General features: G+C 35.6%; 4 protein-coding genes across 6 annotated transcripts; 1 reads left to right on the top strand and 3 right to left on the bottom strand.

The window, feature by feature from the left end:
- Positions 1-28: 28 nt before the first annotated feature.
- LOC126741210 (putative peptidyl-tRNA hydrolase PTRHD1) lies at positions 29-682 on the bottom strand. Its single transcript, XM_050447564.1, has one exon. It carries the CDS (start codon positions 526-528, stop codon positions 166-168), a length of 363 nt encoding a protein of 120 aa, XP_050303521.1. The 5' UTR covers positions 529-682; the 3' UTR covers positions 29-165.
- A 792-nt stretch (positions 683-1,474) lies between these two features.
- LOC126741209 (glutaredoxin 3) lies at positions 1,475-2,657 on the top strand. The gene is made up of 3 exons (XM_050447563.1): positions 1,475-1,670; positions 1,737-2,156; positions 2,385-2,657. The coding sequence occupies exons 1-3, from the start codon at positions 1,624-1,626 to the stop codon at positions 2,560-2,562; spliced, it is 645 nt and encodes a 214-aa protein (XP_050303520.1). The 5' UTR covers positions 1,475-1,623; the 3' UTR covers positions 2,563-2,657.
- Positions 2,608-4,148, bottom strand: LOC126741208 (uncharacterized). Its single transcript, XM_050447562.1, has 3 exons — positions 3,950-4,148; positions 3,605-3,887; positions 2,608-3,556 (listed from the first exon to the last, which is right to left on the bottom strand). The coding sequence occupies exons 1-3, from the start codon at positions 4,088-4,090 to the stop codon at positions 2,763-2,765; spliced, it is 1,218 nt and encodes a 405-aa protein (XP_050303519.1). The 5' UTR covers positions 4,091-4,148; the 3' UTR covers positions 2,608-2,762.
- A 2,171-nt stretch (positions 4,149-6,319) lies between these two features.
- LOC126741469 (sideroflexin-1-3) lies at positions 6,320-11,297 on the bottom strand. 3 transcript variants are annotated; one of them, XM_050447883.1, is made up of 10 exons: positions 11,035-11,297; positions 8,249-8,461; positions 7,952-8,078; positions 7,706-7,851; positions 7,570-7,645; positions 7,375-7,460; positions 7,110-7,237; positions 6,867-7,051; positions 6,640-6,752; positions 6,320-6,597 (listed from the first exon to the last, which is right to left on the bottom strand). In XM_050447883.1, exons 2-9 carry the CDS (start codon positions 8,440-8,442, stop codon positions 6,669-6,671), a joined length of 1,026 nt encoding a protein of 341 aa, XP_050303840.1. In that variant the 5' UTR covers positions 8,443-8,461; positions 11,035-11,297; the 3' UTR covers positions 6,320-6,597; positions 6,640-6,668. The 3 variants fall into 3 exon arrangements, with proteins under 3 accessions (XP_050303840.1, XP_050303839.1, XP_050303841.1); XM_050447882.1 differs by having other exon boundaries at positions 6,320-6,580; positions 11,035-11,295; XM_050447884.1 differs by lacking the exon at positions 6,640-6,752 and having other exon boundaries at positions 6,320-6,580; positions 11,035-11,296.
- Positions 11,298-15,716: the final 4,419 nt, after the last annotated feature.

The raw sequence follows: 15,716 nt of genomic DNA, 5'->3' as shown, positions 1-15,716 counted from the left end.
AGGGGTAATGTTGAAAACACATTGTAAATAGGTATTTAGAGGCTTTTTTGATTTGATTTTTTTTTATTATGTCATTTTATTATATATGCTGATAGGAACTGTTATTCATAAAAGTTCAATGATTAACTTTACAACTTAAATCTCACTCACTTACAATAAGCTTCTCTAGCCTTTAAACAATTTAAACTTCTTAAAATACTTCTGCACCTCCTCTTTCCCATAAGGTTTAACTGCTATACAGGTGGGGATATTTTCAGGCTGCTCGATCCACATTTTATGTTTGACACCAGTCTCTTCCAGCTTCTGTTTTAAGTCGACCAAACTCTGCTCATTGGGGGCTTCCAGGACAACCTTATGCATGTTATCGAGATCTTTTAAGTAAATTTGGGTCTGCTCGTCTTCGTAGTACAAATGGGTTACGGCAGTTACTGCATGGCACGCCTGAGCTAACAGGGCTCCGAGGGGCCATTTAAGGGGCTCTTTTATTAAGTCTCCGCGTACCACAACGTATTGCACCATTGAGGACATATTGAAGAGGAATTATTTGGTGAACATCTGGGAAAAGTTTATAATAATTATACGTTTTATTGGTGTTAAAAATTATAAGTGTAAACAAGCATAACCTATAAAATCGATAGGCATTATTATTTTGAGGTTAAGTGTCATTTGTCAAAAAAAAAACAAGAATGGTGGAAATGTCAAATATGTGTGGGAGATAACGTCGTATCGATATCCAGCTGCCAAGTCGATAACGCAGCATATTATGTCTTTTGCCTGCAACCTATTTATAGTCCGCGCTCCCTGATATTGAATAAATGTAATACTCGTATCTCCTCAAATTCTCAAGGGATTTTAATAATTTTTGTCCAAATATTAACAATAAATAACTAAGTCGAGATGATTATGAGCAATTTACGATCAACCGACTTTTTTGATATGTTTAGGAAGCTTGCCTTAAATTCATTAAATGAAACCATAGATAATAAACTAATATATAAAAACAATGATAAAACTGCCTCCTTAATAGGGATGTACGATTTAAATCGATTTTATTGAAAGATCGTTCTATTCCCCCAAACAAATTGATTATTATCAATAGATTTTTTCAAAATCGAAGATCGTTTGTCTAAATGATCTTACAAGTTTATTTGTTAAAATAAAGAGAAAATAAATGGAAGGATGCGCCATTTAACTGTGAATAATTTATGGTAGTTTTATTCTTACTACCTAGATATCGATGCCATTTAAAATTGGAAGCGCCATCTATCATTGGACATTGAGGCGTAAAGTTTAAATAAAGGTAAAGCTGCTAAAATGCGAGTTTTTGACTGGGCTAAAAGTTATGAAAAGTCTATATACGTTTCGTTGTTAAAATAGAATGTAAACAAGCATAGCTTACAAAACCGACGGAAATCTTTATTTTGAGGTTAAGTGTCACTTGTCAAAAAAAAAATTGTGGTGAAAATGTCAAACCCTTGACACTTTCATAAGTCATAACCTCAATTTCATTGTATTAATTGAGAAGTTTTTTCGCTAATATTAACCTTTTGATAAGTAATTGCATGATATTTCCACACATACTGATAAATACACTGCGTAACATAAAATTTTTCAACACAAAAAATGCCAACGCTAATTAAAACCCAGGCGGCCTTCGACGAAGCCATCAAGTAAGCCCTATAAGACATCAATAATTAATTCCTGGACCATCTACAAAAGAACTTTGCTCATTTTAGATCCCCGGAACTGTCGGTAATACATTTCCAAGCGGATTGGGCCGATCAGTGTGCCCAAGTCAACGATGTACTGGACACTTTGTCCAAACAAACCGATTACTCCGATGTGAAATTCTTCACTTGTCCTGCCGAGGAACTGAGTGAAATCTCTCTGAAATATAACATAGAAGCTGTGCCCACTGTGTTACTATTCCGATCGGGAAAGAAGTTGGACAGGGTGGACGGGGCGGATGCCGCAAAAATCACTGAAAAAGTGAAAGAGTTCAAAAGTAATGGCGGAAAGGGGCGAGAGGACTCCCTGGAGGACCGATTAAAGGCCCTAATAAACAAATCGAAAGTGATGCTTTTTATGAAGGGGGACAGGAATAAGCCCAGGTGTGGCTTTAGTAGGCAGATAATTGAGATTTTACAGCAAGCAGGGTAAGTAGCTTGTGTGCATATCTAAAGCTAGAATTTGTAAAAGTGAATTATGATATTCAAAAATTAGCTTTAATGTCTCAAACAGAGTTGTTGACAAAGCCTTATTAAATCTAAGTCAGTAAAACTTGTGACTAGTAGATACTAGAAAGTCTTGTTGATTGTCTAATGTATAATATGCCTTATAGTAACTAACAATCTTTTTAATTATTCAGATATTCTTGGTTTTAGGATTTCTTATGAGACATTTGATATATTGGAGGATGAAGAGGTGCGCCAAGGCTTAAAATCTTACTCCGATTGGCCTACATACCCTCAGTTATATGTGAATGGTGACCTTATAGGAGGATTGGATATAGTGAAAGAATTATCTGCGTCAGGTGAATTAGTATCAGCCCTAAAAGGTTAAATTGATATGTGAGTAACATGTATGACTGCTTTTTCATAATAATAATTAATATGTAGTAAGTAATTTATTAATAAAATGGGGTTGTAACTAGTAAATCTTTGATTTTGGCTTCGCGGGTTATAGTCTGTTCCCTTTCAAGATTTTTTTTTTTTACTTATTATAATGTATTTAACATCAAAATTGTCATGATTAATGCTGATTTATTCGAGCAGCCAGTTCCTCTTGGCACTCTCCAAAGTGATCCATCTGATTTTCACGATTTGCTTCTCGTTTAACCTCATTTTGTTCACTTCCCCTTCGATTTTATCCATGGTAAAGTTCTCATCCGAGCTGTCCATCATGCTCTCGCCCTTATTCTGGAAAATAGCCTGAGTATGCCCTAAGGCGTGCAAGAACTCGGCATTAACCATCTCCTTTCTGATTTCCTCTAGGAAAGCCTCGAAAGTGAACACGCTGGTGTCCACTTTCATTTGCTCCAGGTCTCCAATGAAATAATCATAATACAATTTAATAAAATAGTCCAGATGGTCCTTGACGGTGTCCAGTGCCACAGAGGTGAGCAAAAAAAAGATCAAATCCCCCGCTGGACTGCCCACGAGCGGTATCTGAAGGTCCAAAATGATATTTTTATAATTCGGTGGTCCTGTCACCATAACGTTGTTACACCACATGTCCACGTGTACGATGGTCACCCAGGGCTCCCGGATCTCCCGGGGGCCAAAAGGGTTTCCCGCCTGGATCGTCTTTTTTACGCGCTCCATGTACGGTTCGGTTTCGGGAATGTCTTTGAGGTACTGCACCCACAAATTGTCAAAGTCTTTAATCAGATCCGTTCGTAGTAAAGTGGAACAGTAAGGTTTCAGTTGTTTCTCAAACAATTCTGGATCTTTGGTCCTTATTGCTAAAGGTACGGCATGAAAGGTGGCCAAGTCTTTTAGGAAGGATTCTGTGTGCGGTTTATCGAATCCCACGTGTCTGTCTACGTTGTCGTAACCTAAATATTGACGTTTATAATTGGATAATATGGTGAATTGAGACTCACCTATCGATTTAAGGTTCTCAGTTAAAATAACTCCATCAATATCCACCGCATTACTCGTCTGATCCAACGATGTCCTGGCACCGTAGTACTGTTGGAAAAAGTCCAATTCCCTCTCTAATCCGTAATCTTGGGCGCATTTCTTTAACAACGGTATCACCGTGGTATACCAACCGATTTCCGACTTAAACGTATGCTGAGTATTAAAAAATTCCTGGGTCACCTTATTTAGTGGGGTACATTTGGCGACAGCGTGATAAGTCTTTTCCTCTCCCTCATTTTTAACCTAAAAAAAAAAGAGCGCCATTATGATATTGGGCGTGGCACTCGATTTGGGCGTGGCCCTACCTTGAAATCCACTTTATACATGACACTTCCGTAATTCTCGCCAGGTGGTAGCAACGATTCAACTGTTTGTTCGACCAACTGGCCTTCTATGGTACCTTTAATAAGGTCATCCAGCTTTTCAAGTTTATCCCGATTAGACATCGTTACTAAGCGGTAAACGAGCACCAACTGATCATATTATTGTTATTATTGTTTTTACCCTGAAGTGCTTTTGAAATGGTAATTTTTATTTAAACAACCGTGAACAAAGCATCTAATGACGCTACACGATTAGATATTTTTAAATTTAACTTATGTTCGGCCTTGAATCTTCAATTTATATAATTGCACAATGCCAATATGAGTTATTTATTAGAGATTAATAGGGAAATACAGCATACTTACTGATTTTAAATGATATACGGTATGTCACCCCTCTAAATAATTAATACGTAAAACATGCCAATACACCCGGACTAAAAACCCTTATGGGCATCAATGTGTCAGACAAAGACAACACTGTCAAGTGACAATGCGCTAGAGAAAGAGGAAGAATATTATTGGACAGTCTTGTTTTATAGTCCAGGCACTAATGGTATAATTTTGCATTGGTTTTCATTAATAGCGATTATTTTATTAAAAACGCCTGGGTTACTATATTATGGTTTTAAACAATATTGAGAGACCAAATGTGTTAGAGCGAAAAGACAATACTGGGAAAGGCGTGGCCTTGTAAATTATCTTTAAACAAATTCAGGTTAAAGGGAGAAGTAATGGATGGTCTGGTTTTATAGTCCAGGCTCTAATGGCGTAATTTTGCATTGGTTGTCATTAATTTAATAGAAGAAATTATTTTACAAACACGCCTGGACTATATTATATTCTGCCTTTAAACACTATTGCGCGAGGCGTGGCATTTTACTCTCTTTAGACAAAGACAACACTATTAAGTGATCATGTATAGAAAGAGAAAGAATGTTATTGGACGATCTCGTTTTATAGTCCAGGCACTGATTTCTTAATTTTGAATTGCTTCATATTAATTTAATATAAGCAATTATTTTACAAACACGCTTGGACTATTATATTGTGCATTTAAACAATAATGAGAGATTGAATGTGTTAGAGCGAGAAGATAATATTCTTGAAGACGTACAGACAGACAAAGATAATACCGTCAAGTAAACATGGGTTAGAGAAAGAACAAGAATATTATTGTACGATCTTGTCTTATAGTCCAGGCACTACTGATATAAATTTGCATTGGTTTTCATTAATTTAATGTCAGCAATTATTTTACAAAAACGCTTGGACTATTATATTCTTCCTTTCAACAAATTTGAAAGACTAAATGTGTTAAAGCGAGAAAGCAATATTATGCAAGGCATGTCGTTGTGTTTACAACGACGGGCGTTAGACAAAGACAACATTATCAAATTCCGTGAGTTAGAGGGAGAGAGAGAGAGAGAATATATTGGAGAGCCTTGTTTTTTAGTCCAGGCACTAATGGTATAATTTTGCAATGAGTTTCATTAATTTAATGTGAGCAGTTATAAAAGTGCTTGGACTATTATATTCTGCCTTGAAACAATAACGAGAGAGACTGGAATGCGTTAGACCGAGAAGGTGATATTGTGCAAGGCATGCCCTTGTAAACGGACTAAATAAAGATAACACTCGTTAGAGAGAAAAAATATTAACAGATATCCATGTTTTATAGTCCAGGCATTAATGATATAATTTTGCATTGATTTTTATTAATGTAGTGTCAGCCTGGACTAAAATACTTATGGGCACCAATGCGCTAGACAAAGACAACAACTGTAAGAAAAAATATTATTGGACAGTTTTGTTTTATAGTCCAGACACTAATGATATATATAATTCGGCATTTGTTTTCATTAATTTAATATAAGCAAATATTGTGCATGAACGGCTGGACTATTATATTCTGCTTTTAAATAATACTAACAGTGACTAAGTGTGCTAGAGTGAGAAGACAACATTGTGCAAGTCGTCTTAACCAAGACAACACCATCAAGTAGTAGAGCAAGAGGGAAAATATAATTAGACAGTCTTGTTTTATAGTCCAGGCACTAATGATTTAATTTTCCCTCGGTTTTTATTAAGCAATTATTTGATAAAAACGCCTGGACTATAATACTGGTATATATAATCAGATATAGACAAGTCGATCACACGTGCCGTTAATTTATTATGGCTTATTATTTAAAAGTTGAAATCTCGATTTCCCACTTGCCTGGACTATTATATATCGTTTTTAGACAAAGACAACCGTCGTAAGCGCTAGTACGTTAGAGCGAGAAAAAAAGGCATGGCCTTAATCTTTTAGGTTAATAGTCCATGCGTTTATGTGAAAAAAAAACGCAGTTTTTGTATAGCAAATTTTATTCATCATCGAACACTGCGCAGAAACGCGATATGTTTTCTGAGTATTATTGTCTTTTACATAATTATTATTAATACGGGAATGTTCGTTTAACGTCGCGTAATCCTACAGACAAAATGGCCCTGAGTAACTGGCGGAATGCTTTTTAAGTACTAAACAAGTGGATCCTGATCCGATTACAACCCTTTGTTGTAATAAACGTTGTCCAGCTTGGCAACGTCGTGTTTTTTCCTTATCTCTTCCTGCAATAAACAAAGAACTAAGATCACTAAAGCGACCACGTGAAAATCAACGGTCTTACTGGAAGTGGTGCTGTTTTTTTTTTTTGGTTTAGGATCGTGGAGGGAGGTGCAAGTGTCTATTGTAGAACACGTAACTGGGAACTTTACAGTTGAACTTACAATACAAACAATACTAAAACAAATAGTAAATTTTAAAATGGAAGATGTCTAGAGAGAGAGAGAGAGAGAGAAAGGGTATCAAGGGGTGGGAGGGGTGATTTTTTTTTCAAAAATAACCTAAAAGTACCTTCAAGTCTTCTTCTAGCTTGGAGAACGGTAGGCTGGCTTTCTGCTTGAAAAAGGCGCAAGCTAATGGGGTGGCGAAGGTGAGACAAAGACCCAAAACCCCAATGGACGCGGGTAACGTTAACCAGGGATACCGGCAGAGGGTGCCCCGTTTCTCCAAATAGTCCATTACGACTGGGGTGATCACTAAAAGTCACAATTATACACGCCATAAAAAATCAATTATTCGCTGTCCTTGTCTTACCCATGCCGGGTAAAGCCATTGCGATTCTGCTCAAGATGACTTGTCCGATGCCGTGTTGGGCGGCCACCTTGGAATACCCCAGTTTGTTTCCGTTTATGTCGTAGATGGGGGTGCCGTGCTTCAGTTCCCTGCGATAGAAAGAAACAGAAAAACGGGATGGAGTTAGAGGTCATTTTCTGTATACTCTTGGCAAAATCTTGTAACATGTGTCTAGTCAATATCTATACGAATTGTCAAAACTTCATGTTGAGTTATTGACACTTACTGAGCCCTCATCATGGGAATGTTGATACAGTTGGCAGCCGCGACCGCAGCGAAGGGCACCAGCCGTCCGACCAGGGGGGGCATCTTCTGCGGTACAAAAATCAGTCAGTTTGCCTCCTTAAAACATCCAAGAAGATGTTTTTCTAAGTCTATAAATTCTAACTTGTCTATATATTGAGTCCTAATCCGCACTTACTTTGACTAAAGCGTTAAGTCCCAGGGCCGTACCTACGGCCCCGCTCGTAGCCAACGCGTACGACGTGAGAATTTGCCTTTTAAAAAATTAGTGTCAAGTGATCAATCGCTCTATATCAAATAGCAAACATGCTCACTTATCGGTTTGTACAATATCCCCGCTCCGGTTCGTGTAGTTCACCAAAGCGTTAAACGACTGATTCAGCCATTGCCAAAAAACCACCGCCGGAGTGGATTTGTAAAACGTGATCATCCCCCCGGTAATCAGCATGTTCATTGGCACCTAAAAATTAACAATTGATATTCAAATCTCCTCTACAATGAGGAAAATATGGCCGCCGTACTTATCAACTTGACAGCTGCTAATTAAATGATAAACTTACTTGGGCCGACATTCTTCCGATAAGCATCATTTTCTCCCCCGTGTCCGGATGAAAGGCGGAATCGTAGAGGATTTTCGCCCGCCAGAGGTCGTCCTCGGTGGTACCCTCTGGCAGTTTCTTACCGCACCTGTCAAAAGCAAAATGGTGACGGTGACATTCAAGGCAACATTCCTCTAAATATAATAACCCAATGGGCTTTTGAGATATTAGACTTCGAAGTGAGCAATAACAGTTCTGGGACAAATGTATGTCAATACAATTAATGTAATAAGAAGGAGTGAGGTGGTTGGTACTTACTTGTAGGATTGAACCAAACATTTGGCCTCCTCTAGCCGTTTACTGCTGACGAATAGGTTCAACGGATTGGTGGTGAGGAAAAAGTGTTTCGCCCTTCCGGTGTAAAATTCCTGATCGTACCTCGGTTCGTCCAAGTTGATTTTCTTGGTACAGCCGCAGTTTTTCGGCGGTGCCTGCACTATACATTGACTCATGGTTGGCAGTGTAAATATCCTTTAAAAATTAAAAAAAAAAACGTGTCAAAAATGCTGGTGCAAAGGCAAAATATATAATTAAATTAGCACACATTTCGCATCGATTCATTAGCGTTAATTAGCCATTGAGATTATGCTGCGACAATATTGTTCAATGTGGAAAAGTAATTTATATTATAAATCCCTAATTAACTTTTATATGGCTGACGTAAGGAATGACAGATTTAAAATCGGGCTACACGTTCATTTTTCATTTGATAGTATCGAATCAGTTTAGATGGATACAAACTTGATGATTTTTTTCTCGGTGTCAGAACATCAATGGTATTTCATGCTTTCGCACACAGTCAATGAATGACAAATAGCTATGTCAAAAATTTGTAAGGGAAAAATTGAGTTCTATCTGCTAGAACGTCTATAATATGGCATCAGTGTAAATTGTGACAAATTAAAAAAAAAGATCAAAAATCAATTAAAAACAAAAATAATTATTTTTCTCTAATTGTAAGAACGACGATGATACTGGTAGGTCCTAAGTTTTTATCTCATACTGCCTAAATATTTTCTTCTCTCTACGTTAGAACATCGATGGTATGGCAGGAGTTTACAGACTGCTAAAAAATTATTGTTTTCTATATGTCAGAACGTCGATGGTATTACATGTGTGCACGGATTGGAAATAAAAAAAATAATTGGAAATAAATTAAAGGAAAAAATTGAATTCTATATGATAGAACGTCTATGGTATAGCATCGATGTAAATTAAAAAAAAATAATTAAAAACAAAAATAATTATTTTTCTCTAGTTGTCAGAAAGTCGATGGTACTGGTCGGCCATCCTAAGGGTTTGTCTCATACTGCCTAAAAATTTCTTTTCTATATGTTAGAATATCGATGGAATGGTAGCAGTCCACAAACTGTTAAAAAATTATTTATTTCTATGTGTCAGAACGTCGATGGTATTACATGCGTGTACGGATTTCTAATGGCGTCAAAGAATGACAAATGGCCATGTCAGAAATCTGTAAAGAAAAAAATTGACTTCTATATGGCAGAACGTCTATGGTATAGCATCGATGTGAATAAAAAAAAAATTATATAAAAAATTAATTAAAAATAAAAATAATTATTTTTCTCTAGTTGTCAGAAAGTCGATGGTACTGGTTAGTCCTAAGTTTTTGTCTCATACTGCCTAAAAAATTTCTTCTCTATATGTTAGAATATCGATGGAATGGCAGGAGTCTACAAACTGTTAAAAAATAATTTATTTCTATGTGTTAGAACGTCGATGGTATTGATAGATCCTAAGCGGTTTGCCTAAAATATTTTCTTCTCTCTATGTTAGAATGTCGATGATCCATGCAACAGCCATACCCCATCGACTTTCTGACATATAGAAAATAATAAGAATTTTTCAAGAACAAATAGATTTTCTTGGTCATTCACTGTCTTTTTTCCACTAAAAAAATATGTTTTATCTCTCTCTTTCTGTCAAAATTGACCATCGGCATTATAACATATAGAAAAAAAAGATGTCATAATTTTTTTGTCTCTCTCGTTTTCTCATCTTTTTCCCCACATGATTTTCTCATGAATATTTATTTGTCAGTATGTCGATGATCCAGAATAAATGCGCAGGCTCATGCGGTCCATCGACCTTCTGACATATAGAAAACAATCATAATTTTTCAAGAACAAATAGATTTTCTTGGTCATTCGCTGTCTTTTTTCCACTAAAAAAAATATGCTTCATCTCTCTCTTTCTTTTAGAATCGACCATCGGGATTGTAACATATAGAAAAAAAATTAATTTTTTTTGTCTCTCTCTCTCTTCCTCATCTTTTTCCCACATGATTTTCTCATGAATATTTATTTGTCAGTATGTCGATGATCCAGAATAAATGCGCAGGCTCATGCGGCTCCATCGACCTTCTGACATATAGAAAACAATCATAATTTTTCAAGAACAAATAGATTTTCTTGGTCATTCGCTGTCTTTTTTCCGCTAAAAAAAATATGCTTCATCTCTCTCTTTCTTTTAGAATCGACCATCGGGATTGTAACATATAGAAAAAAAATTGATTTTTTTTGTCTCTCTCTCTCTCTCTTCCTCATCTTTTTCCCACTTGATTTTCTCATGAATATTTATTTGTCAGTATGTCGATGATCCAGAACAAAAGCGCAGGCTCATGCGGCACCATCGACGTTCTGACATATAGTAAACAATCATCATTTTTCAATAACGAATAGATTTTTTGGTAAAGGCTGTTTTTTTCTTAAAAAAAATATCTCTCCCATTTGACCATCGACGTAACATCTAGAAAACATATTTTTTTATATACAAAATGACACATAGGATTTTTTCAATTGCCTTACTGGAACCACTCCCTTTGATATAATATGACACTTCTAAATGTCAAAATTACGTATGCTGATGTGCGACAAGGCGGAGCCTAACATAAACACGCTTTCGAATGTAATGAAAGAGGACGAACCTTAATGAAAGGGAAGGAAGGTCTTGTAATTTTTAATGTACTATATACGGTATAATTTTACCTCATACCATCTTAGCTGTATAAACTGTGTACTTACCCTGTATAAACTCCGAATGGTAATTTGCCACTATTCTTCACTAATTAACACTTAAAATTTCTTGCACATTAATCCGAAACTATTCAATCTGACGAAAGACGTCCGCGTCAAATTATGTGAGGTATATAACCTCGGAATTGAAATTAAAAAAAAAAAAACCGCAGCACGTTCCTAAACTGATTTCGTTCAATTATTCGAATTTATCGTGAATTTTCGTTTTATTGGCGTAAAACCTTATCTGGCGAGTCGAAGGTTTATCATCGAGTTACGAAACTGCGTGAAAGATGCATAAATCACGTATAAAAATTATCAGTGAAAAACGTGATAATTATTAATGATGGTTCGTCTTTTTCGGGAGGAACGTTTGAACTGATTATAATGCGCATGCGCCGACATGTTTTATTGATTTCACCGACGGACCGTGCGACAATTGCGCCATCTTGTTGCGTGTTTAAACATTATTGCTAAACACTTACCATAAGGGATAAACGTCAATTGACAAGAGTAAACAACGTCATTGGCAATTACTTATAATTGAAAATCTATATGAAGTCGTCATAGAATTTATTTTATTATCATTTACAAACCGTTAGCAGTAAATTACTCTTTTAACTGATTTGAGGTTATTGCAAGGGTGTCACTTGTCAAAATTGTGACAATTGTATCAATTACTATTTAATCTAACGTCATAACGCGCTTTGGCAACCGCGTATCGATAAACTATAGGAATCTGTAATAAATTTTCCATCTATTTATGTAAAAGTTCAACCGATAAGGCCAGGAGGGCACCACGATCGTAAGATCGTGGTCCCAAGTTCTTAACCCTTCCAAGAACAATCAAAGTAATAATTGTCTTATATTATTATATAAACTTAGATTTAAAGTTTATATTAAGTAAAAAAATACAGAGAAAAGTTGAAAAGTCCGATTGCCACCCTCGACTGCCTCCTGCAGGTCAAAAGTATACGGAAAGTTAATTAAAGAGTTTCCATTCTGCTTGCATTAATTTGCACCCTACGCCGGCCCGAGTTATTACCCTCTGTGTTGTATGCAAAAATCTCAACTCTGGCCGCTGTTGTTTTTCCTCAGTTTCCACTTAAAATTAGTTTTCGAAAGTTTATATGGAATCCAAGGAAATCGTCTTCTTTCATCATCATCATCATCATCTCGCACCCCCTGCATTTATTTCCTTACAACAAAAAAGAGACCCCTTCGCAATACTTAAAAAAAAGGGAGCAACGATTAATCCTCCCTTCACCATTATGAACGTACGTCGTAAATACATTCTGCGTCTGAAATTATTAATTCGAAAATTTTTATTGAAATTTCCGTTCCCTATGGCGGATTATAAACGGCGGGAGGGGCAGGGGGGAATCTGGGCAAATGCCCCATTAGCCCTAGACACAAAAGTGTAATCATTCATCTTTTCTTTTCATGTTGCGTTTCGGGAGTTTACGCTGCGTCATCGTACACCCTGTTGCCAGATTTGCAGCACCAAATTCCAACAAAAAAAAAAGAAGTAAATTCCTTTGATGTTTCACGGTTTGCCGCTTCAGAATGCACCAACGTGTCAAATCCATTTAACGTTTGCAGTGATTACGTCACCTCGGTTTTGAGGTTATGTGTGTGACATTACGAGGTTAGGTACAAACAGTATTGTCATTTGATAATTTACTAACTTCCAGGAGCTGTATTTCGAAAATTATGATCCTTACAAGAAAAATCATTTTTACTAAATTTGTTGATCTCATTCAAAACTACAACTTTCATAACTAGTCTTAACATCGTAAGATTGATATTAACCGAGATATTAGGAGACAAAGGTGAGGGTGCAGTTCTAAGCATAATTTGCATCAAAGCAAACTTCCAGGAGCTGTAGTTCGAAAATTATCATTCTTACAAAAAAAATCATTCTTACTAATTTTATAGATCTCATTCAATACTACAACTTTCATAACTAGTCTTTACATCGTAAGATTAGTATTAACCGAGATATTAAGAGACAAAGGTGAGTATGAAGCTCTAGGCCTGATATGCATGAAAGCAAACTTCCAGGAGTTGTAATTCGAAAAGTATCATTCCTACAAAAAAAATCATTCTTACTAATTTTATAGATCTCATTCAAAACTACAACTTTCATAACTAGTCTTAACATCGTAAGATTGATATTAACCGAGATATTAAGAGACAAAGGTGAGTATGAAGCTCTAGGCCTAATATGCATCAAAGCAAATTTCCAAGAGCTGTAATTCGAAAAGTATCATTCTTACAAAAAAAATCATTCCTACTAATTTTATAGATCTCATTCAATACTACAACTTTCATAACTAGTCTTTACATCGTAAGATTAGTATTAACTGAGATATTAAGAGACAAAGGTGAGTATGAAGCTCTAGGCCTGATATGCATCAAAGCAAACTTCCAAGAGCTGTAATTCGCAAAGTATTAATCTTACAAAAAAAATCATTCTTACTAATTTTATAGATCTCATTCAAAACTACAACTTTCATAACTAGTCTTAACATCGTAAGATTAGTATTAACTGAGATATTAAGAGACAAAGGTGAGTATGAAGCCCTAGGCCTGATATGCATCAAAGCGAACTTCCAGGAGCTGTAATTCGAAAAGTATCATTCTTACAAAAAAAATCATTCTTACTAATTTTATAGATCTCATTCAAAACTACAACTTTTATAACTAGTCTTAACATCGTAAGATTAGTATTAACTGAGATATTAAGAGACAAAGGTGAGTATGAAGCCCTAGGCCTGATATGCATCAAAGCAAACTTCCAGGAGCTGTAATTCGAAAAGTATCATTCCTACAAAAAAAATCATTCCTACTAATTTTATAGATCTCATTCAAAACTACAACTTTCATAATTAGTCTTAACATCATAAGATTGATATTAACCGAGATATTAGGAGACAAAGGTAAGGGTGCAGTTCTAAGCATAATGTGCATCAAAGCACACTTCTAGGAGCTGTAATTCGCAAAGTATTAATCTTACAAAAAAAATCATTCCTACTAATTTTATAGATCTCATTCAAAACTACAACTTTCATAACTAGTCTTTACATCGTAAGATTAGTATTAACCGAGATATTAAGAGACAAAGGTGAGTATGAAGCTCTAGGCCTGATATGCATCAAAGCGAACCTCCAGGAGCTGTAATTCGAAAAGTATCATTCTTGCAAAAAAAATCATTCTTACTAATTTTATAGATCTCATTCAATACTACAACTTTCATAACTAGTCTTAACATCGTAAGATTAGTATTAACTGAGATATTAAGAGACAAAGGTGAGTATGAAGCTCTAGGCCTGATATGCATCAAAGCGAACTTCCAGGAGCTGTAATTCGAAAAGTATCATTCTTACAAAAAAAATCATTCTTACTAATTTTATAGATCTCATTCAATACTACAACTTTCATAACTAGTCTTAACATCGTAAGATTAGTATTAACTGAGATATTAAGAGACAAAGGTGAGTATGAAGCCCTAGGCCTGATATGCATCAAAGCGAACTTCCAGGAGCTGTAATTCGAAAAGTATCATTCTTGCAAAAAAAATCATTCTTACTAATTTTATAGATCTCATTCAATACTACAACTTTTATAACTAGTCTTAACATCATAAGATTAGTATTAACTGAGATATTAAGAGGCAAAGGGGAGTATGAAGCTCTAGGCATGATATGCATCAAAGCAAACTTCCAGGAGCTGTAATTCGAAAAGTATCATTCCTACAAAAAAAATCATTCCTACTAATTTTATAGATCTCATTCAAAACTACAACTTTCATAACTAGTCTTAACATCGTAAAATTAGTATTAACTGAGATATTAAGAGACAAAGGTGAGTATGAAGCTCTAGGCCTGATATGCCTCAAAGCAAACTTCCAGGAGCTGTAATTCGAAAAGTATCATTCCTACAAAAAAAATCATTCCTACTAATTTTATAGATCTCATTCAAAACTACAACTTTCATAACTAGTCTTAACATCGTAAGATTAGTATTAACTGAGATATTAACAGACAAAGGTGAGTATGAAGCTCTAAGCCTGATATGCATGAAAGCAAACTTCCAGGAGCTGTAATTCGAAAAGTATCATTCCTACAAAAAAAATCATTCCTACTAATTTTATAGATCTCATTCAAAACTACAACTTTCATAATTAGTCTTAACATCATAAGATTGATATTAACCGAGATATTAGGAGACAAAGGTAAGGGTGCAGTTCTAAGCATAATGTGCATCAAAGCACACTTCTAGGAGCTGTAATTCGCAAAGTATTAATCTTACAAAAAAAATCATTCCTACTAATTTTATAGATCTCATTCAAAACTACAACTTTCATAACTAGTCTTAACATCGTAAGATCAGTATTAACCGAGATATTAAGAGACAAAGTTGAGTGTGCAGTTCTAGGCCCTATTTGCATCAAAGCAAACTTCCAGGAGCTGTAATTCTAAAATTATCGTCCTCACAAAAAAATCACCGCTAAAGGTGAATCTTGACGTCTGACTTGATCCTAAGGCCGGTTTCACACGACAGGAAAAATAAACTCACTGTATCGCAACGTGACAACGTTGGAGGTTCTAAGAAATCGCACGTAAGAAATAGTGGTGCCTCTCTCTCTCTCTCCCTTTAGCTCTCACGATTCTAAGATGAAAAGAATC

The sequence above is a fragment of the Anthonomus grandis genome, chromosome 10, assembly GCF_022605725.1.
Source record: "Anthonomus grandis grandis chromosome 10, icAntGran1.3, whole genome shotgun sequence".
NCBI classification, from domain to species: domain Eukaryota; kingdom Metazoa; phylum Arthropoda; class Insecta; order Coleoptera; family Curculionidae; genus Anthonomus; species Anthonomus grandis.
This window is presented reverse-complemented; position numbering and strand designations above follow the sequence as displayed.